Source organism: Contarinia nasturtii, unplaced genomic scaffold (assembly GCF_009176525.2).
Source record: "Contarinia nasturtii isolate CC-2019 unplaced genomic scaffold, AAFC_CNas_1.1 Cnas_scaffold_3175, whole genome shotgun sequence".
Classification (NCBI taxonomy): Eukaryota; Metazoa; Arthropoda; class Insecta; order Diptera; family Cecidomyiidae; genus Contarinia; species Contarinia nasturtii.
The window spans coordinates 218,883-246,613 of NW_022200487.1; the positions used below are offsets into that span (position 1 = coordinate 218,883).

The 27,731-nt window shown below is 32.6% G+C and overlaps 4 protein-coding genes across 9 annotated transcripts in view; 2 read left to right on the top strand and 2 right to left on the bottom strand.

Annotated features, from left to right (window-relative positions):
* LOC116349866 (zinc finger FYVE domain-containing protein 1-like) overlaps positions 1 to 10,288 on the top strand; it is a 15,468-nt gene extending 5,180 nt beyond the window's left edge. For 5 of the 6 annotated variants that reach the window (XM_031781486.1, XM_031781490.1, XM_031781488.1 and 2 more), the window contains exons 6-18: positions 4,833 to 4,902; positions 5,367 to 5,466; positions 5,548 to 5,612; positions 5,965 to 6,055; positions 6,168 to 6,223; positions 6,309 to 6,444; positions 6,515 to 6,609; positions 6,689 to 6,852; positions 8,476 to 8,545; positions 8,672 to 8,761; positions 8,926 to 8,964; positions 9,024 to 9,216; positions 9,326 to 10,288. In XM_031781486.1, coding sequence (XP_031637346.1) covers positions 4,833 to 4,902; positions 5,367 to 5,466; positions 5,548 to 5,612; positions 5,965 to 6,055; positions 6,168 to 6,223; positions 6,309 to 6,444; positions 6,515 to 6,609; positions 6,689 to 6,852; positions 8,476 to 8,545; positions 8,672 to 8,761; positions 8,926 to 8,964; positions 9,024 to 9,216; positions 9,326 to 9,819 — 1,663 coding nt within the window. In that variant the 3' untranslated portion in view covers positions 9,820 to 10,288. The remainder of the gene's footprint in view (positions 1 to 4,832; positions 4,903 to 5,366; positions 5,467 to 5,547; positions 5,613 to 5,964; positions 6,056 to 6,167; positions 6,224 to 6,308; positions 6,445 to 6,514; positions 6,610 to 6,688; positions 6,853 to 8,475; positions 8,546 to 8,671; positions 8,762 to 8,925; positions 8,965 to 9,023; positions 9,217 to 9,325) is intronic. The other variant, XM_031781491.1, reaches the window with a different exon arrangement.
* Positions 10,289 to 10,868: 580 nt separating this feature from the next.
* Positions 10,869 to 12,193, top strand: LOC116349889 (histone H3.3-like). Its single transcript, XM_031781527.1, has 2 exons — positions 10,869 to 11,638; positions 11,698 to 12,193. The coding sequence occupies exons 1-2, from the start codon at positions 11,187 to 11,189 to the stop codon at positions 11,909 to 11,911; spliced, it is 666 nt and encodes a 221-aa protein (XP_031637387.1). The 5' UTR covers positions 10,869 to 11,186; the 3' UTR covers positions 11,912 to 12,193.
* Positions 12,194 to 12,392: 199 nt separating this feature from the next.
* LOC116349886 (leucine-rich PPR motif-containing protein, mitochondrial) lies at positions 12,393 to 17,190 on the bottom strand. Its single transcript, XM_031781520.1, has 6 exons — positions 16,798 to 17,190; positions 16,303 to 16,717; positions 15,777 to 16,209; positions 14,550 to 14,729; positions 13,774 to 14,380; positions 12,393 to 13,532 (listed from the first exon to the last, which is right to left on the bottom strand). Exons 1-6 carry the CDS (start codon positions 17,150 to 17,152, stop codon positions 12,451 to 12,453), a joined length of 3,072 nt encoding a protein of 1,023 aa, XP_031637380.1. The 5' UTR covers positions 17,153 to 17,190; the 3' UTR covers positions 12,393 to 12,450.
* Positions 17,191 to 23,990: 6,800 nt separating this feature from the next.
* Positions 23,991 to 26,743, bottom strand: LOC116349888. Its single transcript, XM_031781526.1, has 3 exons — positions 26,702 to 26,743; positions 24,933 to 25,540; positions 23,991 to 24,851 (listed from the first exon to the last, which is right to left on the bottom strand). Exon 3 carries the CDS (start codon positions 24,751 to 24,753, stop codon positions 24,019 to 24,021), a length of 735 nt encoding a protein of 244 aa, XP_031637386.1. The 5' UTR covers positions 24,754 to 24,851; positions 24,933 to 25,540; positions 26,702 to 26,743; the 3' UTR covers positions 23,991 to 24,018.
* Positions 26,744 to 27,731: the final 988 nt, after the last annotated feature.

Here is a 27,731-nt window from a genome sequence, read left to right on the forward strand (position 1 = left end):
TAAGTTACCCTTGGTAAGTTACCCTTGGTAAGTTACGATTTATTTAACATTGGTAAATTACCATTTGAATTGCGATTTATTTTACCACTATATTATCACAGCGGACGGCAGTTCGCGCGAGTGACGAAACCACATTAGTGTGTTGAAATGTCGACTTGCTATATATACACGTAATTTCCAAATTCTAACCTGGATGGCCTTTAGCTGCAAAATATGGTCAAGAAAAGGGTCAAAATTCAATTCTACGTCAAAATCGATCATTCTTTTCGAAAAATTCAGCATTTTAAAAATTTCATATGAATCTCTATAAAAAATCAAATTGTCTGTCTGTATGTCTGTGTGCAATTTTTCGTACTCGAATCTGATCTTTTTGAAACTTTCTGTGATTAATTTCATTTTCTCGAAAACAAAATCAACGATTTTTTTTGAAAATTTCACCGATTTTAGGCCCAAGTGTAAGATATAAAATGCCGCATAGCTCATATCCCAGAAAAATCTTGTTTTCGAGATATGGCTTTGATAGCGAAAATTTATTCTCGATCACACGGGCACATCTACAGTGAATCTAATATTTTTGGTAGACAAAATTTTGCATGACACACTCCACTCACACACTCGGCATACTTTTGCTCAAATTTTCAGCATATTCGCGTTGAAAACCTTTCCACTAGCGTTGAATGAATGAACTGAGCTGCTTCAAATTGAGGTGTGTTTTACAACGAAGCCTTGCCTTAATAATAACCCAAAATTTTTCGATCGGATTGCAATGGGTGACTGTGGATCATTTTTCTCTTTCCAAGCATTACACAGACGACTTTTGTGTTTTGGATCGTTGCGTCGGTATGAACTCCAATACATTTTTTGTTATTAGTGCTGCTTCTTCTTTTTCTCACTATGGGCGCAACCATTTTCAAGCTAAAAGTCAAATGGATGCGTTTAATGAAACGTCAAAATGCGCGTATGGCTAATTTGTTCTAAACGTGTATCTGTAGTTGAGTTTGAAGTTAATGTGTGAATAATCAAATAAATAGTACTTTTTGTATTAAAAATAAAAATAAAAGAATAAAATTAGCTGTGTAAAATTTTATCGGCGCCTATACAAGTCGATTCAAAAAAACTGTAAATGGAATACTGCACAATAAGCCAAGAAAACGAATAATTTTATCGGCACAGAATATTTTTGCAGCCGACAGAAATATCTTTTGCCACAATATTGCTATTAGTTGCAAACAAATTATTAAACATATTTTTCGACTTTACTTTATTTTATTTTTTCTTACCTAGAATAACTGTGATCCAGAAATATATGATTTCAACATTGCGTGTGGTACTATTTAATACTTTGCATTTTTGATATTCCATTAAACGCACTTATTTAAAAATGAATATGCCAATATGGCTGCACCCATAGTGTAAATAAGAAGAAGCAGTGTCTATTTAGCAACTGCATACCGGTGGATCGTTGTCTTCTAATAGAAGCTAATTCGAATTGTCGTTGCTATAGAACTTCTTGGCGGTGGGTAACAGTGTCGATGAATAAAGTTGGTTCATCCTCACGGCGTTTGGAATGCCCGTGAATACGGCCAACTTTCCAAAACCAGCTTCACAGAAGCAACCATAAACATGCACATTTTTCGGATGATTTACCGTGCGAACACCCCCTCCCTTTTCGGCTCTAGACTAGGCATGGGTAGTAGGGTGGATGACTTTTTCGAAAAAATGTAAGTATCATAGCCCACAGCCCAGAGTGGTTGTATAAGCATGAGCTGATTCCAAAAAAGCCATTTTTTGATGGGTTTATATGTCATATTGGGTGGCGACTTGAACGAGAGTGAAGAGAACTTTTTCAAAAAAATCGAAAAAAATGTGATTTTTAGTAATAAGAATTTTGGTTTATTTTTTACATTTCTACTCTCTTATTTCATCAATTAAGACCATTTTAATCTTTATAAACTTCAAATGGCCAAATTATACAGATTTACTAATCCAGGTTAAATCTTTTAAAAATCGTTAAAAACCAGCAAAAGTAATAACTTTCACTAGTCAACCAATTTGAAATTTTAGCAATGACCATACTCGTTTGAAGCTAATACGACTTCAGTAACGCGTATTAGAACAATTCACGATTCGTGTACACTCGGCACATCATCGCTGCTTTACGGAATATCAGCCGCTGAGTTCACTGCGAACTGTCGTGCATCTAATGCATTAAAGAAAGTTCGCACAAAAGAGAATGAAAAATGTACATATGGCTACTTGATGTTTTTTGACCATGTCGCAGTGAATTCTACTGATATTCGCCTAAGCAGCGAAGATTTTCCGAGTGTACATGAATAGTGAATCCTTCTAATACGGGTTACTAAAATCATGCTCAGTTAGATCCCGGCACATCGGAGTTTTTTTAAATGAAATTAAATTGAAAGAAAATGGTCAATATTGACCAAAGACAGTATGAGATAAATCAACACTGAAGTTACATTACGGATAATATTTTCAATTCCTAAACTGCTTTGTAATGCTGAAGTCCATAGCGATCCAATGCCATAATAAGCACCTGAAACGATCTCGTGATATAAAAATTATGGTGGTGTATATTCAAAACTTCGACTAAAAAAAGACCACTTTCTTCATTTTTCTTCATATCCGATATTTTTTGGAATGGTGATTTTATTACCAAATTTACCCTTCTATCGTTAAAAGGAATCATTGTAGATAAATCTAACGTCATACAGTTCAATTCCGTAATTACAACAAAGCCCTATGTTTGTTTCAGTACAAGGATAAAAAATCCAAAAGGCCACATTGAAACACTATCGGAAAACACTCTTTTAGAATTCAAATCATCACAAAACGTTGCAAATCTTCAGGAATTTCTCCAAATATATGATCTAGGTAGATTTTGAGTCATTCCAATGAAAATAGAGGATGTCTCTCGAACAAACTTTTCATTTTTGACTCAATGTTGACAATTTTATTTCAACCGGTAAATAACGGGTCTTAAAATAAAAAAAACTTAGACTTGTAGACCTCAGCTCAGTAATCAGCATGGCTCAGTGATCGGTAGACACGGTCCTATCATGCTATAATAGCCACTGCTATGGTCGTTACTAAAAATTCGAATTTGTTGACTATTGAAATTCATTAATTTTTCTGGTTTTTAACGATTTTTGAAGATTTTACCTGGATTAGTAAATTTGTATAATTTGGCCCTTTGAAGGATTATAAAGAAAAAATTGGTCTTAATTGATGATATAAGATCAATTTGAGCGTAGAAATGGGAAAAATAAACCAAAATTGTTATTACTAAAAATCACATTATTTTCGATTTTTTTGAAAAAGTTGTCTTCACTCTCGTTCAAGTCGCCACCCTATATGACACATAACCACATCAAAAAATGGCTGTTTTGGAATCAGCTCATGCTTATAAAACTACTCTGGGCTGTGGAGCCAAATCGAGAAAAATTCATCCACCCTAATGGGTAGTGCTATTCACAAGCCAAGAGAATGACTCGTCAGTATACATAACTTCGCTCTAATCTCTTGTTGCATTTTGCTTTGCCCAGTCAATGCGTTTTTCTTTGCCCAGTCAATGCGTTTTTCTTCTGGTTTTCTGTCGAAAGTGTTTTCTTCAATTTACTGCGATAACAAACACTGGCCACATCAGTGGAGCGCGAGATGTCTATTTTAAGATTGTATAGCCTTTCAAAGCCTTGGCTCAACGACATAACTAAATTTTCATCGAACAACTTGACTATACGTTTATCTTGCTGTGGCGAGGAAGCTCGTTTGGCTTAACATTGGGTCAATCATTCACATTTTTTTCGTGCTTATACTTCTGAATCCACTTTGTTACGAAACATCTTGACTTTTTGGTCTAAACTGGTGCAAAAGTAAAAAATTGCTTCAAAACGTTTTAAAAAATGTTCGGAATTCATGTTTTGATTGCACAACAAACACTGTACTAATTTGAGAACTGTCAAATTTGTTGTGCATCGTAGCTTAGAGTGCCATCTAGCAACACCAAAAATATTTTTAAGATATTTGAAGTTTTTGTCTAAAAAATCGATGGCTCTATATAAAAAACGTACTGAAGGTTTGTGAAAAAAAGTTTTACCGGAGTATTGGGGGCAGGAGAGCAACCCAGGGCGGATAACCTTGCAAAACTTCGTCGGGTCAAAAGATGTTGTAATACAAAATTGTTCAGAATGTTGTGAGAATTTTTTTAGGTTATCAGAGGACAAAACCCCTTAATCCATGATTTGTTTTACCTTAAAACCAAAAATTCGGATTTCTCATGCCAAAATACTTTATAATTTATGTTTGTCTTGTGCCCATTGTTCCCAAGTCTCCCAACATTTCCGTGCCCCCACATTAGAGTAAAATGATACGAGGTCGATTTTCCACTTTTGGGTCCGGAATTTCCCATTCAAATATGTCAATTATAGCTAATTTTATTTGTACATTTAACATTTAAGCCCATTCCATCACCTCTAAGGTTTGTGACAATACAAAAATTAAAATTTCGGAAAATACCCCAAAAATTGGTCCCCTCAAACGCTGAAAATAATTACATTTTCAGATGGATCGTGAAAAATTACTTATAGGCTCCATACATTTCAATCTTTTCGACACTTTATATCGATCTGTATAGGTGACATCTAAAACTTTTATTCACACTTTGCATACCTTAGTGATGAGACTTCATAATTTTGACTTTGTTCAAGTGTTTATAAGTGTTTTTTTTTTGTTTAAGTGTTTTGATGCTTCATTTTTTTCGTTCGATTTTTTTAATAAATGAATAACAATGCTTCTTGCACTCACTCTTTTTACAGAACTCGGTCAGAACGACTCCATCGTGATTTATTTGAATTTTTAGGAACAGCGTCAAAGGCCTTTTATAAGGTAACGAAAGAAATTTGTTTCATTATTAACGTAAAATAACATTTTTAACGATAGGAAAAAAAATGTTCAAAAAAAGTTTCCAATACGACTTTAAGGTCGAGAGAGGGCGAATCAAGCCCATCACTCAGGTCTCTAATTTTGAATGTAATGATACGATAAGATATTGTGTTTTTTGAATCAATGCCAAAATCTGGATGAAATCGTCGTCTTTAAAAATGTAATTTTACGTGAGGACACATGAATCGTTGCGGCGAAAGAGTAGCTCTTATTTTACTCCAAATAATACTGCAACATAAAGTTTTTTATGAATAGTTTATTTGTTGTATTACAACAAATATACCGTGTGAAAAAAACTTCATGTTGCAGTATTATTTGGAGAAAAATAAGAGCTACTGTTTCGCCGCAACGATTCACATGTTTCATTAGGTAGACAAGTTAATATTGGTTGGATATTTTTTTATAAGCATTTTGCCGGCGCTCTTCAGTCTCTTGGTAATCCTACTGCACTAGGCCCATCGGTGTTCGTTTTTCACGAAACTCAAAATACTCAAACGGTTAAATCAAGTCAGTACACGTTTTTTTACTCTTCTTGTAATTATCACTTCACAATTTTGAAATTCTACATTCATTTATCTCATTATTCAGCTGTTGACAAAAGTCCCGAGGACATTTTACGTGAACGATTCGCTGAGATGAATATTGATTTGGAGGTTTATTTTTTTTATTTAACTTATAATACGACAGTTCCACACGAAATCACCCAAAAAAAATTCGAAGTTTGAATCAGGGCTGAGATCACTCATAAACCAAACCTGGCAAAGTAATTGCGAATTTCGCTTCAAAGAAGTGCCTTTGAGTCAGATCCGAATTTTCATCAAATTTTTCTCCAAAACTTTGACAGGTTTAGCTTATAAGTGATCTCAACACAGGGACGGAGTTTGGGTCGACTCTTCAAATTTCGAAAAATGTTGGGTGATGTCGTGTGTAATTGTTGAATAACAATTTCTTTTTCACCTAATTTTAAAAATTTATACTTAATTACATTTTTATTTGTAATATTAGGCATTTTCATCACTGCGTTACGTAGGAATACAAACAAAAGAACCGCCGACCGATTATACGACTATCAAAAATGCATTGCTATTAGAAATTGGTAAATGAAAAAAATCAAACAAGATACCAAATCTGACAACTAGAAACAGAGCGAATGTTTGATTGGGAGATATCCTAAATACAAATTTAACTCTTTTTTTTATACAAAACAGGCAATACAAGTGTTAGATCCCCCAGAACGCCAGATATTATATTCAAAGCGATTGATGTAATTCTACTTCCTACTGACAGACATCTTTTTTTATTTGTATTAATTTAAACAAAAACAATCTGTATTTTTATTTTTATTTTAGGGTTTGAATTTGAAATTTTCGGGAAGAATTGTGGAAAAATCATTCAATCCTTTTCCGGAGAAATATTTCACTTGCAGTGTTTATTGTGAATCATGTGAAGCTAGATGTGAATTATCAATGGGACATGTTCTCGAGGGTAAATCCCATTATATGCATTTGAAATAAATATGTTGATTAATTTACATTATTTTCATTCTCATCCCTAGGTAAATCTCATTCAAACTCAAAATGTTGTCGATATCAAAAACAGTATGAAAATAGTGTTTATTTGTGCAAGTATTGCCATTTGAATGGACGACAGGTATGGTTTAGTCGCTTAAAAATATACAAAGTAAAAACAAACGCTTACAAATTGCATTTGTTTTTTTTACATTTTGCAGACAATTGTAAAAATTACAACACAAACAACAAACGATACATCTTGGTTTGGTTTGGCAAAATATGCATGGAGTGGTTCAGTTATCGAGTGTCCAAATTGTGGTGAATTGTACCGATCGAGACAATACTGGTACGGAAATAAAAATCCCGAAGACAGCGCTGTTCGGTAAGTGTCAAAAATCAAATATATTTGAATAGTTCGGCTAACAAGTGTTCAATTTGACATGCAACGACATGTTTGTGTGAATATTTTGACAACATAACACACAGTGTATATGCTTATTGCGTTAATAATCATAGTGTGCGTATCCAATGCTTAAAGATCAGATTTTGAATTTCGGTTTGAACAGTCAGTCAAAATAGGGCGGTAATATCATTTTAAGAGCACAAATTCAGATTCAGAAAGGAATAATGGAGAATTTTCAATTGAACGACTTCAATTTGAATTTCGATTTTGATTTTCGACATGATGATTTCACTGATGAAGAGAATCGTGTAATCGATGATATAATGGCGAATCCAATAGAATTGAATAACCTGTTTGAAACAGATGCACCATTAAATGAATGCCGTACCAATTCTTCATCGATTTTTGATTATTTATGCGAAGATGACACTGCAATCAACGACGTTCATTCATTGGATCATTCCTCGAAAAATCAATTGGTGACATTCAATGGAGATATGGATCGAAGTACAGGAAATGATTTTGTCAATTTCATAGCTGAACCAGATAGTTTAGTTTCTCATCAGAATGTGAACTTTGATTGGACAACGTTTTTGGATGATTCAACACAATCAATTCAAATTCAAAAGAATTCCATCGATCAATCGTTTTCTATAGCAGATTCTGTGCAAAATGGGTTGATTCGGACCAACAATGTGATTCGTGACAATGGTTTCGTCTATGAAGAACTCAAAACATTAGATGTACCGCAAATGTATGGCAATTTGGATCAGAAATTTTTGTTAAATTTGAAAAAAATTAACGAAAGCATGGACTACTCTGCTCTACGAAATGAACATCAAATGGGCCAAAATGATTGGAACATTGTGAACAATAATATACCTTCAATGAAACAAAAACTTTTTTTGATGCCACTGCACTTGAACCAGATTGGAACTGAGTCATTAAAACACGTCACATCGAATATAAAAAAGCATCCATTTATTTTGAATTCAATATTAAATAAATGCGGGGATAAAGAAGACATTATAAAAATTGTAATACGGAACCGTCCAAAAAAAATTAAACAAAAGTCGGAACAGTATCTCACTTTAAGTGAGCAATTGGATCAAATGAAGGCAAGAAAAATTGAATTGCCGAAAATCAACCGAAAACAACAAGGACAAAAGCGAAAAGAAAGCCCAAAAGTTGATAAGGAAAAAGTGCCATTGGAATACAATTTTCAAGTTATTTTGACAAATAATATTGAAAACACATCCAGCATCAAAAACAAGGGACTTATTCAATCAAACGGAAAAAAGATCAAACCGACGACTGACAATTTGAAATCATCAAAACGCCGACTCACAGAATCAAAGCCAAGTCGACGTTTATACCAAATGAATTAAGAATCATTAGCACAGAATTGATGATTTCATTTCAAACACTAACACTAGACTGATTACTATACTGTTTTTTTTGTTGAATAAATGTTCACTACTTGAATATTGATTGTTTTTTTTTTCTTTTCAAATATATATTCAGTAAAAATATGAACGCATTTTTTAAGTTTTGTAATGTGTATATATTTCTCATTTTTCTCATACTTTCTTTCTTGTGTAGCAGCGAAATAGTACACGTTTGGAAAGACACAAAATTTACTGGAGAGGGACCAACACATTCAGCACAAATGGTAATAGATGGGGGCAAATCTCTTAAAAATAGCTTATTAATTATTATTGATTGTTCTATGATTAATTTTCGATTATATGTCGATTACTTTAAATTCGATTATTTTCTCTTGTGATTCTCCCCTTAGGTAATAGATGGAGTAAGCTATTTGAGTGAGACTGTTTGTAACATTGGCGCCCAACCATCAAAGGTTCTATCTGATTGGGTAACAGACTGGGTAAGTACTAGGGGCAATTCACTTAAAAATTACCTTTCTATTATTTAATAATTGTTATTGATTCTTTTTCGATTATTGCGATTATTTTCGATTATTTCGATTATTTGTCGATTACTTATCGATTATTTCCAATTAATTCTTTTCTTTTGTGATTCTCCCCTTAGGTAGCCCCATCATACTGGAAACCGAATGTGGAAATTATTGTAAGTTTTATTCAGTCAAGTTCAGAAAGATAACATTGAAGTTTTTGCGTTGTCTGCAGAATTGTCATGGCTGTAAAACAAATTTTGATCAAACTGGATTGAGACGACATCATTGTCGTGCATGTGGTGAAGGATTCTGTAATCCGTGCTCTGCTAGCATGGTACCGGTACCAGCTAGAGGTTGGAATAGTCCCGTTCGTGTATGTAACTCATGCAAAGAGATTTTATCAAGAAAACGTGATGCACGTCCTGGTATGTTTCTATAAAAATTTATTGTCATTTAATTCAACGTGACCCATAGTTTCAAATCATTATTTATTTTGTGCTGTCTTATCATAACTTGCAAATAAATCCAAAAAAGATGTTATTCAACCAACTGTAAATTCATCTCAACCTCCATCTGCAGGAGCTATTAATAGAATAAATAGCATCACCGATGATCAAGATATTCGTGTTCGTAAATATGGAGAGGTTGTATACAATACACTGTCATCAGTTGCATCGGTTTTGGAATACCCGAAAGATCTAATTAAAGATTCGGCACGACCATCATATTGGGTGTCGGATAAAGACCGTGAAGCAAACTTTTGCTGTGTTTGCATGAAACCATTTGGTACCGCTGAAGACTTGGTGTCACTTGCCAAGAAGCAATCTTCATATTCTGTAAAATCTGAATTGATCAATGATCCCAACGAAATGAATGGATCAATGTATTGCGATAGAAAGCGTCATCACTGCCGTTCTTGCGGTCTCGCTGTATGTGATTTTTGTTCACAAAATCGAAGAACCGTCCCAGAACGCGGTTGGACTACGGAAGTTCGCATTTGTGATACATGCAACAAACGATCATCTTAAATACCAATTTTTTATTAAATTTTACATTCAATGGATAGTCTACGATATATATTTTTAAGAGGTATGAATTATTTGCGACCAATAATTGCAATTTTTCATTAACAAAACAATATTTTAACCAAAATCCAATAGCAATCGTTCTAAAATATTCTAGTTTATAAAATGGAGTGAGTGCTTGTCCTTTTTTATTCATATTTTTATAAAGTTTTCGTAATATAAAAATGGTTACTGAAATAGAATTGGTTGGGATTACTGCCCTAATAAATGTTGTGATATTGTTATTGGCCTTTAATGGCTTCACAGACAGATTGTTAAGTAGACGCACGGGAATCAGATAGGCAGAATTATGTATAATAAATTACTTTTCTGAATCAAATGAGTTAAAAACGACTCTCAATTTGTCATTTTAATCGATATTAAATCGCAAAATAAATTTAATAAAATAGAATAAAATCAAACAAAACATGAATGTTAATTCTTAATGATTTTTACTAACTTTATATACTCGAATCAGTTACAAAACTACTGATTAGAATACATACGACAATTTAAAAGGTAATATTTTGGGCAAATCAAATTATTTATGAAAAATCTAAAATATTAATATATTATTTATGAAAAAATCAGATCTGTTTAATAAAATTCGCATTAATTATTAATTAATTTCAGTGTTTATTGCCAATTGATTTTTCCTCTTGAATAATATGAAAAAGTAGAATAAAAACCAATGACCGCGAGATTTCAAATTTACTTTGAATATTTACGGGCTCCGAAAATCAAAAACGTTTTCAAAATCCTAAGCGAATTGGAATAACCACGAAATATTTATTTATTAGAAAAAACGTTGAACATATTTAAATAAATATAATTATTATAATAAAGAGTTTGTAAGTATATTCAAATTTTGCATGAAATTTGTTTGACATATTTTAAATAAATTTGGAGCAAAAAGTTAACTAACTAACCTTTTTGGTAACAAATTTCATCCAAAATTTGAATATACTTACAAACCTCGACAAAAATAGGAAATTATATTTAGGAGAAAAAAATGTCCTACGATTAATTAAGTCATCATGTTCAACTTCACCGTCAGATGTCGATACATAAATGATTTTGGCGCGTTCGTGTAATGACATAACCTCCAAAAACAAACATTTAAACTGATTTTTCGTTAGCGTCATTTGCGTTATAGACTTTGTGATATATATACACTGTTTTCATGAAAACATTTTAAAATCTTACCAACTCAAGTGAATTTGTTTTATGAAATAACCGGGATAGTTATTTAATAAACGATATTCATTGAAGACTGAAACATTAAACTTCGTAAATTTACGAAGATTGTTCAAAAAAGAAAACAAAATCGAATGATGTGTGCCAAAGTGAGCAAAAAATCTGCACGAGCAGTGGAAGCGTCCCCACCAGATAATAGAACACCCCGGAGAAATGTGCGTCAAACACCATCGAGAAATCGTGGTAAGGTACTGCCACAACTTTCAAACAGAAAGTCCGATCATTCGAATGCCAATGGTCGCTCTGAAAGTGACGAAGAATCAGCTGAAGAAGATTTCCTTGGACGACCACCATCACATGAACCAAGTGAATCAAACCAGCAATCACAAGATAGTGACGAAATTGACGATAGTTCCCAACAAACATCACCACGACAAACAACTAGAAATACAGTTCACCGACCGACTAGTGATCGAAAATCAGTACGAAAACAAGCAAAACCGAAGCGCAAGAAACGTGTGATCAAAGAAATTGTGGCATTACAGAAGTCGACAAAGCTGCTAATTGCTCGATTACCATTCCAACGGTAATTATTAATATAACAAAAATTATACAAATCTTTCGTATTTATAATTTTACTTACAGATTGGTGCGTGAAATTTTGCAAGAATTTAAGAATGATTTCCGCTTGCAATCGAGTACTTTGGAATGCTTACAGGAAGCTGCAGAGACCTATTTGATACAACTATTTGAGGACAGCTATCTATGTTGCTTGCATCGGTCCCGCCAAACATTGACTGACAAAGACATCAAACTTGTTCAAATTCTTCGTGGCGCTCTCGATCCGGGAAGAAGATGATGATTTATTGTTGACAGTAATTCTGTATATAAAACTCACTTCATCAATTTCACTCTCACAATTACATTTAGTGTTTGTAGTGTTTTTTCGGAAGTTATGCGAATGTTCCTTGCCTGAATTTGCATTCAGTTATAACTCTTGAATAAAAGACAAGGATTTTATGTTTACAATAATTTGATTTGAAAAAAAGTTTCATGTTTGAATTTGAAATAATAAAAAATGACAATTTTTTGGGCTTGAAAAATAATAAATTTAACATAGCCTCAGAGCGGGAAATTGAAACATTGACTCTGAATTATTTATTCGACGAAATTCGGATTAAAAAATTAGAAAATATTAGAAAAACTATTTTTAATTTAATATGAATTCAAATGTTAAACAGATTCATAAATTTTATGAAATTTCCGTCTCGAAGAAAAGAACTGAAATCCCAACTTGTCTAATATAAATTTTGAATAAATTTTGAACTGAATTTGTTTAATTTAATATTTTAATTTATTATCATTTTATTCACGAAAAAAACAGATGAATGGATGAATTTAATATGTACTTAATTTCTCAGGCAATTTTTGTTTGTTTTTCTTTAAAAGATCGGCAAGTGTTCTCTTGAAATTTTTTGAAATAACAGAACTATCGTCTTGTTCTAATTCGTAAAAAAGGTTTACAGCCATTTTACAGTCATTGGTGCGAACAAAGTTATTTAAAAGTAATAGGTATAGTTTTTCTTCATTCAGGGATGTATGATTGAGCCCACGAGCACATCTTGCAATACGTGTAACAGCACTAATTTGCATTTGACCTTTTAAATAACTCAAAGTTTTCATTATAAATTCTGAATTGAATTTAACATTCGGATCCATTAACATCTTCCGCACCTGTTCATCATTTCCTACAGTGGCAAATGCTACAATAACATTACAATTTGAATTCTGTGTCCCATGAACTTGCTGCCCCAAATCAATTAATCGTTGCATGTATTCAATTGCGTTTTGTTTCGTAATGTTATATTCCATTTTGTTTTCATCATTTAATATTTCAATTAAGAGCATTAACAAATTTTGGAAGTGAGGTGTGCTCTTATATTCATTTGCAAAATGTTGGAATGCTGCAAACGCTTCATGAATTTGTTTTTTATGTACGTATTCTTTAATCACGCAACCTAGAAGAATATTTGAGTAATCACAATATCCATTTTTGACCAACACATTTAGAAATTGTCCAGCAAGATTTTCCTCTTTGTTATGCCTAATGCTATATTCACTGGCTGCTTCCAATAGAGCCCAAATATTCTTGATTAAATGTGAATTATCTGTTCTACACACATCTAAACATTTGATCAGTTCGTTTCCATCTTCTAGTCTGTTCTTTGAGAGCAACAGTGTTGCCAAGTCAATTATTTTGTAATAGTCGACTTTGAAATGTGGATGTTTGCTAGTTAGAATCTTCAAAACACGAAGAGCTTCATCATCTAAATTGGTTGCAGTCCATAGTTTTAATAGCGATGATAGCATGGCCGGTGTTTCAGAAACAACTCCCACTTTGTCACATTCCTTTTTTATTTCAATTGCCTGGTCATATTGTTCGTATTGAACGTGTTTTAAGAAAAGACGATATAAAATACCTATAAGAAAGAAGAAATATATTATTTTTATTTTTTTCATATAAATAGAGGAAATAAAGGCATATATTATTATTCGCCACGAATTGTGTTGCACAATATTCTAAAAATTTTGACTTCTAACAACATTTTCTCTATTTACAAATATTTTTTAGATGTCAAAATAATCAAATCAACACTGAAAATGTCAAATAATAATTTGCTCTGAAACATGCATTAGCGGCAATTAAGAAATGCCTCATACCATGCGTTGGTAAACCATTTTCTTTAAATTCATTAAGTTGCTTTTGTAATGTCTCAACCTCCGATCCGATTTTGATTGTATCCGAGGTGGTTTGTGTATTGGGAAACATATCATAGCAAATCAAATTCTGTACAACTGAACCAAATTTCTCATGAACTTGTCGATGCTTAGACAATCTACTCAATATCTTATTGGCTGCGTGTGCCGAAATTTTCACTTTATGGAAAGCAAAATCTGTTAATATCTTTTGAGTTAAAGGAAATCCAGCGGTTTGGTCTTTTTTAGTACAAATCGATAAAATAGCTTCTCCAGCTAAATCATATTCTTTATCACGGCATCGAAGTTTTTTTATCAATGTGACAGCAGGACCAACATTTCGTTTGTAGTTTGGACTTCGGAAATAGTTGCTTATTGCTGGTTGAACAAATGGAAATGGATCAATATATGCACTTGAACGACTTGCTATGTTCAATGCTTCTCTTGGTCGGTGTTTACTTAACAAATAAGTTATAGCAGCCGTTTTTAACTCATGCATTCGAACGCCAGCCTCGGCCAATGTGTTAATCGTTTCTTCAGAATTTATCAATGTATTGGCCCGTGGGAGAATCTAGAGAATAATCATAATTGAAATAAAGGGAAATAATGAATTGACTTCCATTCTATTCTATCATCATAATCTTAATCTTTCGATAGCACGAATAAAGATAATAGACAGAATGGATAAATAATGATGAATATCTTATAGATATGATTGAATATTGGAAAAGTGTCATCACCCATTTCAAAATTGTTATTGTATCAGGTATGGCATTCAATTTTTTCCCAAATCTAATAATTTCTACAACTTCATTTTGTGTGTTAGCATGAATATACAGTGGCCAGAAGTAGTGCGGTCGCAATGGTTCCCGTGCAGCTAATGCTTCAAGAAAAGCACGAGATTTTGGAAAATTAAACATCTGTAAATAAATAGTGATTGGTAATTATGGTTTTTGAAATGTCGAAAATTAAAAGTGAAATGAGTTGAAAATAAAACGTCTTACATCCGTAAGATAAACTTTTCCGCACTGTGATCATGCATATTATATGATGTACATATATCTTTTGAAATAAATTGTTTCACCAGAAAATTGAATCTGACATTTGTTTTGCAATACAAATAATTTTTGACACACTCTTCATATTATTGTTGTTGTTAATTCATAAAAAAGTGTAAAGAAATTTCAATGCATATGAACCACCTAGAATATTTGTGACCTCAAGAAATTTGTCAAAATAAAACTGCAACGTGCCTATACATTTTTTGTATGAACATGTTGCTCTTTTACTTTCACAAATCTCCTGACCTCACGAATATTATTACCGATTCATATTAGGGACCCTTATTTGGGGGTACTAACATTTCTGCTTTTGAATATTTTGTATACAGGGTGGCGCATATAGTAGGGGGTGGGAATTTTGAAAAACCCTTTGGGGGTAAAAAATAAAAAATTTCTATCGGCCCAAGGTGTGATTTTTTTGACCAGATTCCGAAATTCGGAATCAGCATGCAAAAATACCTTATTAGTTTTAATATTTTTCTCATCCACCTTTTTTCAAGAATTCAATACAAAACATTTTTTTTTTTTTTGAAAATTATTTGTATCGCAAAACCAATATCATATTCGTTTTTGTCGTGCCGAAAACGTCAATATATATTTTTGAGAGCTCTAAACTACGCATAAAACACCACTTTTGGAAGAAAAATGGAATTTTTCTCATGGGCATATCAACTTAAGAAACTTTACTCTATCGACCTTACACACTCGGTGTGTGTGTGGAAAAGTAAAATACCTTTAAGTCATTTATATTAAAAACATTTTATAAACGACTTGAAGGTGTTTTTTTTTTCAAAATCATTTCTCTTTTAATTGAGTTTATTGGATAGTAATTTAAAGTAGAAAAATTAAAGCTGTTTAAAATTATAAAAAATAGTATTTCACATACTAATTTTATAGTTAACTTACTAGCGAATACATGCAACAAGCATGAAATGAATATGAGTTTCTTTCACTTTCTATTAGATTTTCACAAAATTGAAAAATATTCGCTTCAATTTCTTTTGTTACAACCATTTCTCTAATTAAAAATGTCCCATATTCTGAACTATTATCGTCCATCTGTTGTTTCGGTACCGGCAAATGTCGAATAATAAATTTATAAAGATCCACTTTGACTTCATTTGAACGGTTTCGATTAGAATGAATCAATTCTATGCAAATATTTTGAATGTTTCGTTCTATCATTTTCGCATTTATGATTGTTTGTGGCAATAAGCTCAATGCATTGCTTACAATGGCTTCATTGTTGTTATGTGCACCACATCGAATTATATCATAAAGTTGATCACTATTATAATCCCTGAATTGCTGAAGTAGTTCCATTGCCGTGTCATTATACCTAGGGTTAATCACAAAGAAAAGAATGGAAATAATGGAAATTAATCAATATGTAATGGAACGTAATGGAAGTAATGGCCTACTGTCATTATACCCATGTTTGATATATGATTTAATCAATTCGGTCTGAGTGTCCAAAGTTGGCGTGATTTTTTTCGATTCCATAGTTTTGAGAACATTTTTTACTGAGTCTATTCCTTGTTTGGAATATCCCAGAATAAGAGCATTGTAAACTTGGTCATTCAACTGGATATCGAGAATTTCAATTTCCTTCAATAGTGCTTCAGCACTTTCCATCGTGTCTCCATTTTTGCACATAATGTACATCAATTCCCCAAATATATCAGCATCGATTGTACAATTGTATTTTTCGAAAAATGAGTGGTAATTGTCCATCTTTTTTAGGCCGGCTTGTCGGTACGCCTTCAACAAAAGTATTAAATGATCTTTTGTTGGTGTTCCAATAATTTTTAACAGTTCATTCCATACATCGTTTACTAGTTTAATGCCTGTAAATGAATAACACAAAATCAGATTTCAAACGCAATAAATTTTTTTGGAATAACTGTAAATAAATTAAAATATTTACGTTCTTCGGCACTTCGATCAATCAATTGACTGCATGACTTTAATATTTTGAATCCATTTTCAACATTTATGCCATAATTTTTGAACAAATTTGGACGAATTTGTATAATTTTATCAAATTGAAGGGAAACATTATTCAATGTTAATTTTTTTAGTATGTTTGGGATATGATTTTCATCAATCTTTGCATAGGTTTGAATTTGAGAGGAGAAACTAACATTTGGCAAAAAATAATTTGACCGTGTAGAAAATATTTTTAAATCTTTTGTATAATAATAATTAAAACTTTTAGGTGCAAAAGAACGACTTAGATTGCAAAAAATGACACCACTTAATTTTTTCGTAATGTACGACATTTTTCTCGAAAAAAAAATTACTAGTTAATAATTTTAAGATTTTAAGGTTAGTTTGTTTGACATCTGAAAATTCTAATTGTTCAAGCTGTGTTCAATGACAGGAATGTATAATGGGGTGTTTCTTGCATTTGTAAATAAAAAATGGGCATCGGAAAATTCTTAGAAGTAATATTCAACTACCCGTAGAAAAATAAAATCGATTGCACACAATATGTTTGTATATTGTCGTGATATTATCAATATTGTTATTATCATGTGCTCGGAACTCCCCAGCTAGCCTTATATTTTTTATATCATTGTGTTTGAACGCTATGCAACTATCATTTAATTTATACTCTAAGAATAATGTTTGCAACATGAAGAAATCCGTGAAAAGAATATTAATAAAATTTCCTTGATTTATTGTATAAAGAAATGAAATACCATTTTTCAATGAAGACTTTCTCAACGTTTCAATTTCAAAAACAAGCATTTGTGATCGCTATTGACCAGTGGCGACATAGTGATGATGACGGTTCACAGGTTAGTTGTGTTACATATTAAATTTCACAATCAAACCAAAATTATACTTAGTTTTTTTATCTTCATAATATCAAAATGAAATAGTTGTTATCTGTGCCGACGACGTTAAACTTTGATGTATTCACACAGTGTATTCAATTGTTGTAATTGTAACCATAGTTTTATTCTGAATTTATCACATTTTTATAATAACAGGATTTCGAGATGAATTTTGCCGTCAAATTTCCATTTGATTCTTTTTGGTTTTGAAATAACAGAACATTTGCAAAATGACGACTGCAAAATTCATCGCTCATGCCGAGTGTTATTCGGACTTCAGTTGTGTCGACGTTTTCATCGAACTAAAAGGCTATCATGACACAGTGTTACTGCGGATAGAAAAAAATAGTATTGAACCCACAAAAATTTGCGAACGGACTCTTTATTTATTTTGTGAGAGCAGAAAATGAAAAGGCAAAACAAACTAACGATTGGGAATTTTTCAACGATGGTATGATTAAATTGTTTTTTTTATTGTTTGTTCATTTTTCAGCTTGATATTCCCAAATTTTATAAAAAAATTCTCATTGTTTTTTTCTTAAGGGATGGCATTCATATAATACAAAGAAGGTGAAAGAAACATTCGAAGAATTCGATGGCGACAATCGATTGAAATCGCCGTAATAATTATTTTGGCAAACCATATTTAGTACATGTATCAACAAAACGCACAAAATGTAATAACTAACCTTACCAACCCGTTTGTACAATGAAAAACGTCTTGATGCGTTTTTAAGATTGAAAGTTTGGGAATACAACGAGGACAATGTTGATCCAGACTACGTTTTCGATGAATATAATATAACAAATGCAGTAAACTGCGCAATCTATTGTTGCAATTCAACTCGTGATAAATTGACAGATTGAACAAACGCTACCGCTTGCTGAGTGATGACGACAACATTGTAGAAGACACGAAAGAGTATTGGTCCCCAACTCAACTAGTCGAATAGATATTTAGTGAAAAATAATGATTTCAAAGTCAAATGTCAGTTTTGGTTTTTTTAAAAATGCATATTTTAAAAGGCATGGAAATTGTTTTCAAGCTTAAAATCGACGAAGTAAGTCATTGTTGAAGTCAATTTAGTTATCTTTGTAAGGTAACCATCAAATACCTATTCGACCATACTTCTACATTTTCTAATGTTCAATAAAAGTATCGGTCTTCGATCTATATCATATAGACTAGTTATATGGAACGTTCAAACGTCTGTATACTAAAGATACAATCAACTATTTTTTGGTTGAAAGGCAATCCAGCTTCAAAACACATTAATTTATCTCCATGTGTTTTATCTTTAGTACATTCTTCGATTTTTGGTAGGAATAATCGAAAAAAAAAATCAAAAATGTTGGGTAAAAATTGTTCTATTTCAATTCAAATCGCTTAAAACATCATCAGTACCTAAATTCTGGTCATAAATAATGATTTGTCTTCATTTGGGGCAATGTGATTGATTTATATTGGTACAAAATGTAATTTTCCAAGGGATCCATCATGGAATCGAGATAGCTCTTGCGCTACCTACTGGTAATATGAAAATCTAAAATTACACCTGACGTCTAATAATAATAGATGCAAAAAAGCTATTTGCCAAACAAATTCCGAAAAAATACCCATAAAACCACACTAATGTGAACTCCACCCCAACTTTACCGTTGAAAGACTTGGATTCCAAACAGCTAATCGAATAGAAATAAGATTGAAATGTTAAAATTAAAATGTATATTTAATAATCAAATAAAAAACCTCTGATATCAGAAATTTTGTGTTTCACATTTTGGTTTCGTCACTCGCTTTTCACCTCGTCAGAGGTTTTTTTATTTGATATCAGTAATTTTGTGAGAGTAATTTTCAAATACATGAATTTTAATAATTTTAAAATACAATTAAAATATTGGACTTTTAGGTTATTTTTTTGGCTCCAAATGTCATAAATTATGGCTCATAATGGGGACGGCAAATTTTCAGTGGTGTGTGGTATACACTTTTTTTATCTTTGACTTGGGGCATAAATCGATGAAATTCTAAAAAGAAACTATGGGGTCTTTTTCGAGAAAATATCCGTTATGTGTCCCGCCAGAAGGTCAAATTTTGATTTTTGACCGATTAGGCCACCTAAACTTGAAATTTGTAAGTCGCAATTGGCACCATTTGATAGTTTACTTTAAGACCTTTTCAACGAATATGCTATGCCCTGGATAAGTCAAGTATAGGTGCCATAGCGATTGTTTGAAAAAATGGCCATTTTTGACCATTTTTGCACTATCGAAGGCCATATCTTGAAAACAAGAATTTTCTGGGATATGAGCTATGCGGCAAATTATAGCTTAGACATGGGCCTAAAATCGGTGAAATTTTCAAAAAAATCCTTGAGCTTGTTTTCGAGGTAATGGACGTTATGTGTCCGGCCGAATGGTAACTTTTTCGTTTTTGGCCAATTTGTCCACCCCACATTGAAATTTGTGGACCGCAAATAACATCATTCGATAGCTCACTACAAGACCTTTCCAACGATATGCATATGTCCGGGGTGTGTCAGTGGATGTGCCTCGGTAACCGTGGGGACACAAGTCAAAAAGTGACTTTTGGAGGCCGGCTACAGCCAACATGGCGGCCAAATCGAAAAGTGCCGGAACAAAAAAGTCTTAGTTTTTTATGTACTTTAATCCCAGAATGTTTCAAAAAGATCAGAATCGAGTACGCAAAATCGCGGACAGACAGACATTTTGATTGGTCTGGGTTTCGCATATTTCGTGTATATATAGCGAGTTCGGCTTTTCAACACACTAATATGGTTTCGTAACTCGCGCGAACTACCGTCCCCTGTGATGTATTACTAGTAGCTGGTTAAAATTTGGTGAACCAGGTTTTGTCAGATAAAGTTTAGAAGAGCGAGTATATGTATTGATTGTCATATGTCTAATGGTATTTCAATGCAATATTTGAGTTTTTCGATTATAATTTCAGGGATAAATAGAGTGAAGGTCTCAAATGCAAGTATTTAATTACTATATACATTTTAACAGATGCGAGAAACACCCTATTGTATTGGAATACTTGGAATTTGAGATGAGGAACCACATGGTTTCTTTCTTTTCTCTAAGAGTTGTTCTAATTCGTTCAACCGCATTAATATTGAATGAAAGTGTTCGTGTGTTGGTTGTAAATGTATGTTTTATAAATACATGATAATATTGAATTTAAATGTGTAAGTACATGGGTACAATATTTTTCCTAGTGTGAGTAGCTGATAAGAGCAGTGTTTTGAAATGTTTGAACAGAGTGGGGAAAGAGTGAACAACATGTGGAGATGTTTGAATGAATGCTACAAAAAGTGAAAAAGTAAAAGAGATAAAAGTATCTCTTGCAAACAAAAAGTACAAGGGACTGAGTAGGTGAGTGAATAAGTGCGCTATTTGTATCCAAAGCAAAACCAAAAAGGAGAGTTATATAGTCGACAGCCGTGTGTGACCAAAACAATCTGATTCCCAAAAGTCACCAAATGTGCGAAGAGGACGGCATTCATGATAAACGGTAGCATTTGTAAGTGTGCACTCTCACTCGCATACGCATACATTAAATGTGGTGGAATTTCATTTTCATCTATGTATGAGCGCAGACCACGATAGCCAGAATGAAAATGTAACACATTTCTATTCATCATCATTATTGAATTGCAAATAAGCAGTGAACATTGTGTTTTGATTGCTTTTTTGTATTTTACCGATACTACAGCAATCGTAACACTACGGCGTAAAATTTCTCTACAACAAAAAGAACGTTTTATTTTTTTTTTAATCACCGAAATTTTGTTAAGCAAATGAACAAAACTGTTTGATTTTAGTTCGGGGACAACTATGAACATATCAAAATTGTGAAGGTAGAGTGAAGTGTTTATTAATGGTCATTGTAAACGTAGAAAATACCGCAAAGCAAGTCTAACGTGAATTAAATGAAACTAATTCGATTGTGTATAGTAGATTGTGTTTTAGAAATTTCATTTCATTTTATTAATCAAAAAAGAAAAAAGCTAGCTTCAACGTGTAAGTAGACCAATTTTTGGTGTTCGTAATAGTTTCTTGAAAATTTAAAAATGGAATTGATTTATTGTTTTCTGTTGTGAGTTAACCCTTTCAAAGCTTCAGTCAAAGAAAGATTTCAGTGAATATTGTTTTCGAATGGAAAATAAATGTCCACTACATAAGTTTTCATTTCGCTTCACTCTGACAATCGATTCCATTGAAATACGAAAAACACATACAAAAATTATGACGATTTTTTCGTTATGCGGCTTATATAAAAAGTTTTGCAACTAACATTATTCTTGTTCACATCTTATTATACATTAATATGAAATAAAACACGGATTGGGGAATATTTTCATAGCGATAAACGAAATGAGATCAATATAATTGCTTTGCTTTAGCAAAAAATTGTGCAATACGAACTCATCGTCAGTACAATTTTGCCCACTTTTTCATTTCAGTTAAATAGCTCAATCATGATTTTAAATCGATTTTTCCCTTGAAAACTGACTTTTACGTTGTGCGATTGTTGTTTGTACAATTTGTGTAATTGAAAATTCTAAAATAAAGCATAACAATGAATGACATTTTGTTTATTAGATGTATTATATCGTCATATCTATATAGTAGGTTAAGAAAATTAAGAATATCACATTATACCATTGTGATATGAGTGATTTTTTGAATATTTTGCACATAAAGATATTCCAATTGAAAAACAGCAAGCTATAAAATTTACCAGATAATTGCAGCAATGCTTATGTACGTTTCACAATTAAGAAATATATTCACGCGCGATCAATGAATAGCACACAAACAAACACACACTCACATGGATCGAAACACACCTACATCCTACTATTCATCTCCAGAAATAAAAACGTATTCATTACAACAAACACGAATGTGTAAAAGCTTGACAAGCGTGACCTAATTTTATAAAAAATCCTTCTGGCTAGAATGAGCATTAGAGACGTATAACGTGGTAATATCCATCTCTATCCTTGACTCTATTATCACTTAACACATACAATACAATAATACCCACTGCGGTAGCGGTATTAATGTCTGTAATAGCAATAGCAGCAACAAAGAATCGTGAATTCTTCTCATATTTACGCACATAATAACATCAAGTTATACTGAAACAAACAAGAAGTGTAGTAAACTCAAAAGCATCGACTAAACTATAATGAATATATACAAATACGCATAACGTAGTAGTAAATTATTGGCTGGATTTGCACACAAATTCAATATCAGCAATGACCGTGTTTGGTTGTGAGAAATAAAATATGAAGCTCATTATGAATGTATTTTAAATGGTGCTCACTAATAGGGTGCCGAGAATATATACATAAAAAGAAAGATATAACTTAGTGTGATATTTTCGCTTATGTGAGCGAGTTTACGATTTTCAACTACGGAAAGCGTGCACTGTTTCAGGCCGAAATCGATATAATCACCAATAGATATTCGCGTATTACTCGGCTTCAAATACGATTGCTTCACATATCAATTTGTATAACATTCTAACAATATACATACAAGCTGACATGTAATTAGTTTCCATAGTTTAAATGGACGAGGAACAATTTAATTCTTCGCAATTGTTTTATTTTTTAGTGGACATTTTTAAAGCTATCATTATAACAATGGTGATTTTTTAAAGTGTGGATACAATTGCAACTCGATTATGAGAATTTTTTTTAAAATCAACTGTTACAGTAATGTTCAATTTTTCTCTTGTTATTTTGAAAAATTAGCGGCTTAAAATGTGCCATCAATAAGGAAAATAAGAGTCTGCTAGATAGTGTTTCCGCTTAAAAAGCGAAGAATTTATTTGAACAAAACTCAAAAGTTATTCTGACAAACACTAGTTTGTTATGCCAAATAAACACAAGCGAATGGTATAGCAATTATTTCCCAAGGAACAATTGTTGGCGCAAAATCATCCATTCCAGGCATATGTTCACGGTCAAAGTTTGGGTCGGATTTGTGTGTAGTTTCAGTAATATTCAACGTCACAATGGAATGAAAAAAAAGAGAAAAAACAATAAAATTAATTAGATTAATATGAAAAAAATGAGATCACTCATAATTATCAATATGCAATAAACTCCACTTACCGAGTACAATTTATACCAAGAGGTAACTCGTACTTCGACAAGGCCAAAATTTATCAAGCCTTGCGGACTAACAAATAATTGTTATAAGCTAATTTCTAAATTATAATTTTATTGGATGATGTTGTTGTTGTTGAATGAGGGTTGCTACTACTGCGGCTGCAGATGTTCATTGTTGAAATTCTGATTCTGACCTCGATACAACGGCAATGGCTGATTGTTGTCAACATGGCGTGGTCTCCGTACATTTGGATGAATTGTCCGCTTGAACACCACAGTTGTGAGCGTTGGTTGTGCTCCGGCAGCTTCCTCGATTTCAACGTTTGCAACATTTGGTAGCCATGTTTTGTAGAAGCGTTGCTTCTTTGACACCAACCGACCTGCATTCGATCCATCTCGAAGAGTTGCAGCAATGACATCGCCCATATCTCGCATCTCGCGCCACATTCGTTCAATTGTTCGTCGCATTTGTAGTAATCGTTTGCTCACATTGGTTACAATGAGTGTTGGTAAGCCAACAACTGGATTTGGTACACAATCCACACATTTCTTGTATCGATCGCCTCGAGTTGCTTGTGGAAATCGTTTGAAACACAATGGACAATGTTGTGATGTCATGTACTCATCGACCATTCGAATGATGCAATTGCCACGTTTCATAATGGCTGCAAGCAGCTTCCGTGTGCCTGGACATCGCACATGTTTCTTGATCTTAATCGGCGAATTGGCTGGTGTTGATCCGCTGGCTCCCATGTAGAAAATTGATGGTTGATTGTGAAGCATTTTGCATGCCGTCTTGTCGATTGCACGAACCGATTCGATATGCTTGTCCAGTCCCAAGCGTGCATACTGTTTGGTCGAATATGTTTCAATGCCATCATTCATTACACGTAAACGATGTTCAATGTACAAACGTCATGATGGTCCTTTTGGCGATGGCATTTCACCAATCATAGCTGCAATTCGATTACGATCAGCTTGCTCTTCGAAAGTAAACAATCGTATGATTCATTCATTATTAAATGGCAAATATACCTCTTGTTTGGTATGCAAATCTTCATTACCTTGATTTCGTCATCTGTTTTCTCGACTAGTGGTACTTTCAGTTTTTTGTACATCAACGATACAGATACGCCATCGGAACAAATTTGAGAATCGAATTCCTTTTTATTGTGCACAATTTTGAGAATTTTCTCAACATCTAATTTTGCACTTGCTAGAATGCAGTACAATGCGTCGGTGCACATCGGCACAACGATAAAGTTTTTTATTTGCCAACCAACGCAATTCATCCAATAGTTCATCCAATCGTATATCACGTTCAACGTCGCCAATTGCGGTGTTTCGACAACGATAAGTATAATTGATGGCATTTTTTATATCTTCATCGTCGTAGTATGGCAATTCGAATTCGATCAAACCGTACAAATTGTTGAAATAATTGTACTTGATGATGTAGTCGTTGAGTTCGAATACTCTCATTTTAAAAAACTTCCGCAATGGAGACTCGCAATGCGTTGTCAGGTTTGTTTTGACGTTGTCGCGATACTGCTCCCTCAAATATTTAAAACCATTCCCGAATCCACCCTTTGTGGGCCAGTGCATCGTCGACAATTTTGCGGAAACCAGGTAACATAAGCGATATGTTAGCAATGTTATCGACAAGAACGGCCTTAAAACAGTTGAATGGGTTAGGATAAAAGTGAGCTCAAATTTTCATATAAAAAAATCTCAATCATGAAATCGGTAAGAATAAATGACCAACTAAACTGAGATGAAAATAAAAGAGCAACATGATTCATGTTGGTCTTTTATTTTCACTCTAAACATGTTGAACTTTTATTTTTACGCTGCGCACGGTGGTGTTTTATTTTCAAAGCAAATAAGTTCCCGTTTTATTGTAAGTCCTATCAAGTTGGTATTTTATTTACATTTTTATCATGTTGAATTTTTTATTCATTCCAGCGGTCTTCCGTGTTTTTCATACAATCCTCCCATATAGATGGTATAGAAAATCGCGAAAAATGAAAAAAATAATTCAATTTTTTTTCCTCAATTCTCAAATACTACTCAATTTTCTGTATCACCTGGTGAAATCAGAATGAAAAAAATCGCATCCCTTATCATCCCAATCACGATCTGTACTTTTTTCACTGTTTGAGTGCTCTATACCGAGTCTCCGAGAGTTTCATATAAACTTCCCATGTAACATCTATTGAATAGTGACCGAATGACAATCACGATTTCAATGATAAGGAATTAGAGTTTTTTCATTCTGATTTCATCAGATGATACAGAAAATTGAATAGAATTTGTAAATCGAAGGAAAAAAAATTATTTTTTTTTTTCATTTTTAGCGATTTTTTTAACGGGAGACCGCTGAAATGAATAAAAAATTCAACATGATAAAAATGTAAATAAAATAACAACTTTTTATTTTTTGAACAAGTTTCATTGTTGTATGCTATTATTATTATCGCATTATATTGTTTTCACTGTTGTGTGCAATATACTCAGTCTCCGAGAATTTCATATAAACTTCCCTTGTAATAGCCAAATAACGCCTATCGATTCAATCACGATTGGTATTCGCTTACTATTCAATAGGTATCACATGGCAAGTTTATATGAATGTCCGAGAAGATGTCTGACTGTCAGCAATTTTTGTATGGCGGTGTTACATTTCAATAAACTCTCAGGAGAAGACTCACATTCATTCTCGGACAATCATATGAAACTCTCGGAGAATCGGTATAGAGCACTCCAAGAGTGAAAAAAATCCAGATCGTGATTTAGATGATAAGGAATGCGATTTTTTTCATTCTGATTTCACCAGGTGCAGACAGGCCAAACCGTGGCCGAGATGTCAAATCACAAATGTCATTAGTTGTCCCTATCGAAATCTGCTGTCAAGCACGTTATATATTAATTATTGTATTACATTTTGTTGGAGACTTATTTATTTAGAAATATATGAAAAGAATGTGAATGTGAACAAAAAAGATAAAAAAAATTAATATCGTGACGAATTATGTAATAAAATAAATATTATAATTCAATTACTCAGCGGCTAGTGTGATTTCATACGTCTATACCGGTGCAAAGCGGGACCAATATATACAAACACACAAAGGTCGACTCACTTTGGATAACATTTCTATTTTTTACACCTAATGACGGCTCATCATTTTTGTTTTTATTTTATTAATAAAACTAAATTAAAATTGAAATTAAATTAAAAAATGTAAGTTTTTTACGAATGCGATTGCGTGGTTTTATTATTCTGCTGTGCAGCAGCAGCAGGAATATATTGAGGTTAGGTGTCCTCCTGAGTCAATTTTATTGTATTATTTTTTTGTAGTTCTTTTATTTAATGCACGTTTGAAAAATTAACAAAAACCAAATTAGGAAAATTGATGTATTGTTTCATTTTATTTAAAATATTTTCATTTATAAGTTTCATCGTTGTTTCAAATTTTCTGATATTTGTTTCAAATGTGGAACAAAAGAGTATCATATAGCGAACAGAAAATTTGAAACAACGATGAAACTTATAAATGAAAATATTTTTAATAAAATAAAACAATAAATCAATTTTCCTCATTTGTTTTTTGTTAATTTTTCAAACGTGCATTAAATAAACGAACAACAAAAAAATAATACAATAAAATTGAATCAGGAGGACACCTAACCTCCATATGTTCCTGCTGCTGCTGAACAGCAGAGCAATGAAACCACGCAATCGCATTCGTAAAAAAACTTACATTTTTTAATTTTAATTTAGTTTTATTAATAAAATAAAAACAAAAATAATGAGCCATCATTAGGTGTAAAAAATAGAAATGTTATCTAAAACGGGTCGA

Coding starts and splice junctions, on each gene's coding strand:
- LOC116349889 (XM_031781527.1), top strand. CDS start 11,187: ATGATGTGTGCCAAAGTGAGCAAAAAATCTGCACGAGCAGTGGAAGCG. Junction 11,639..11,697: donor GCTCGATTACCATTCCAACG/GTAATTATTAAT, acceptor TTTTACTTACAG/ATTGGTGCGTGAAATTTTGC.
- LOC116349886 (XM_031781520.1), bottom strand. CDS start 17,152: ATGTCGTACATTACGAAAAAATTAAGTGGTGTCATTTTTTGCAATCTA. Junction 14,730..15,776: donor CTTGTTGCATGTATTCGCTA/GTAAGTTAACTA, acceptor ATTTATTTACAG/ATGTTTAATTTTCCAAAATC. Junction 13,533..13,773: donor AAATGGTTTACCAACGCATG/GTATGAGGCATT, acceptor TCTTTCTTATAG/GTATTTTATATCGTCTTTTC.
- LOC116349888 (XM_031781526.1), bottom strand. CDS start 24,753: ATGAATGATGGCATTGAAACATATTCGACCAAACAGTATGCACGCTTG.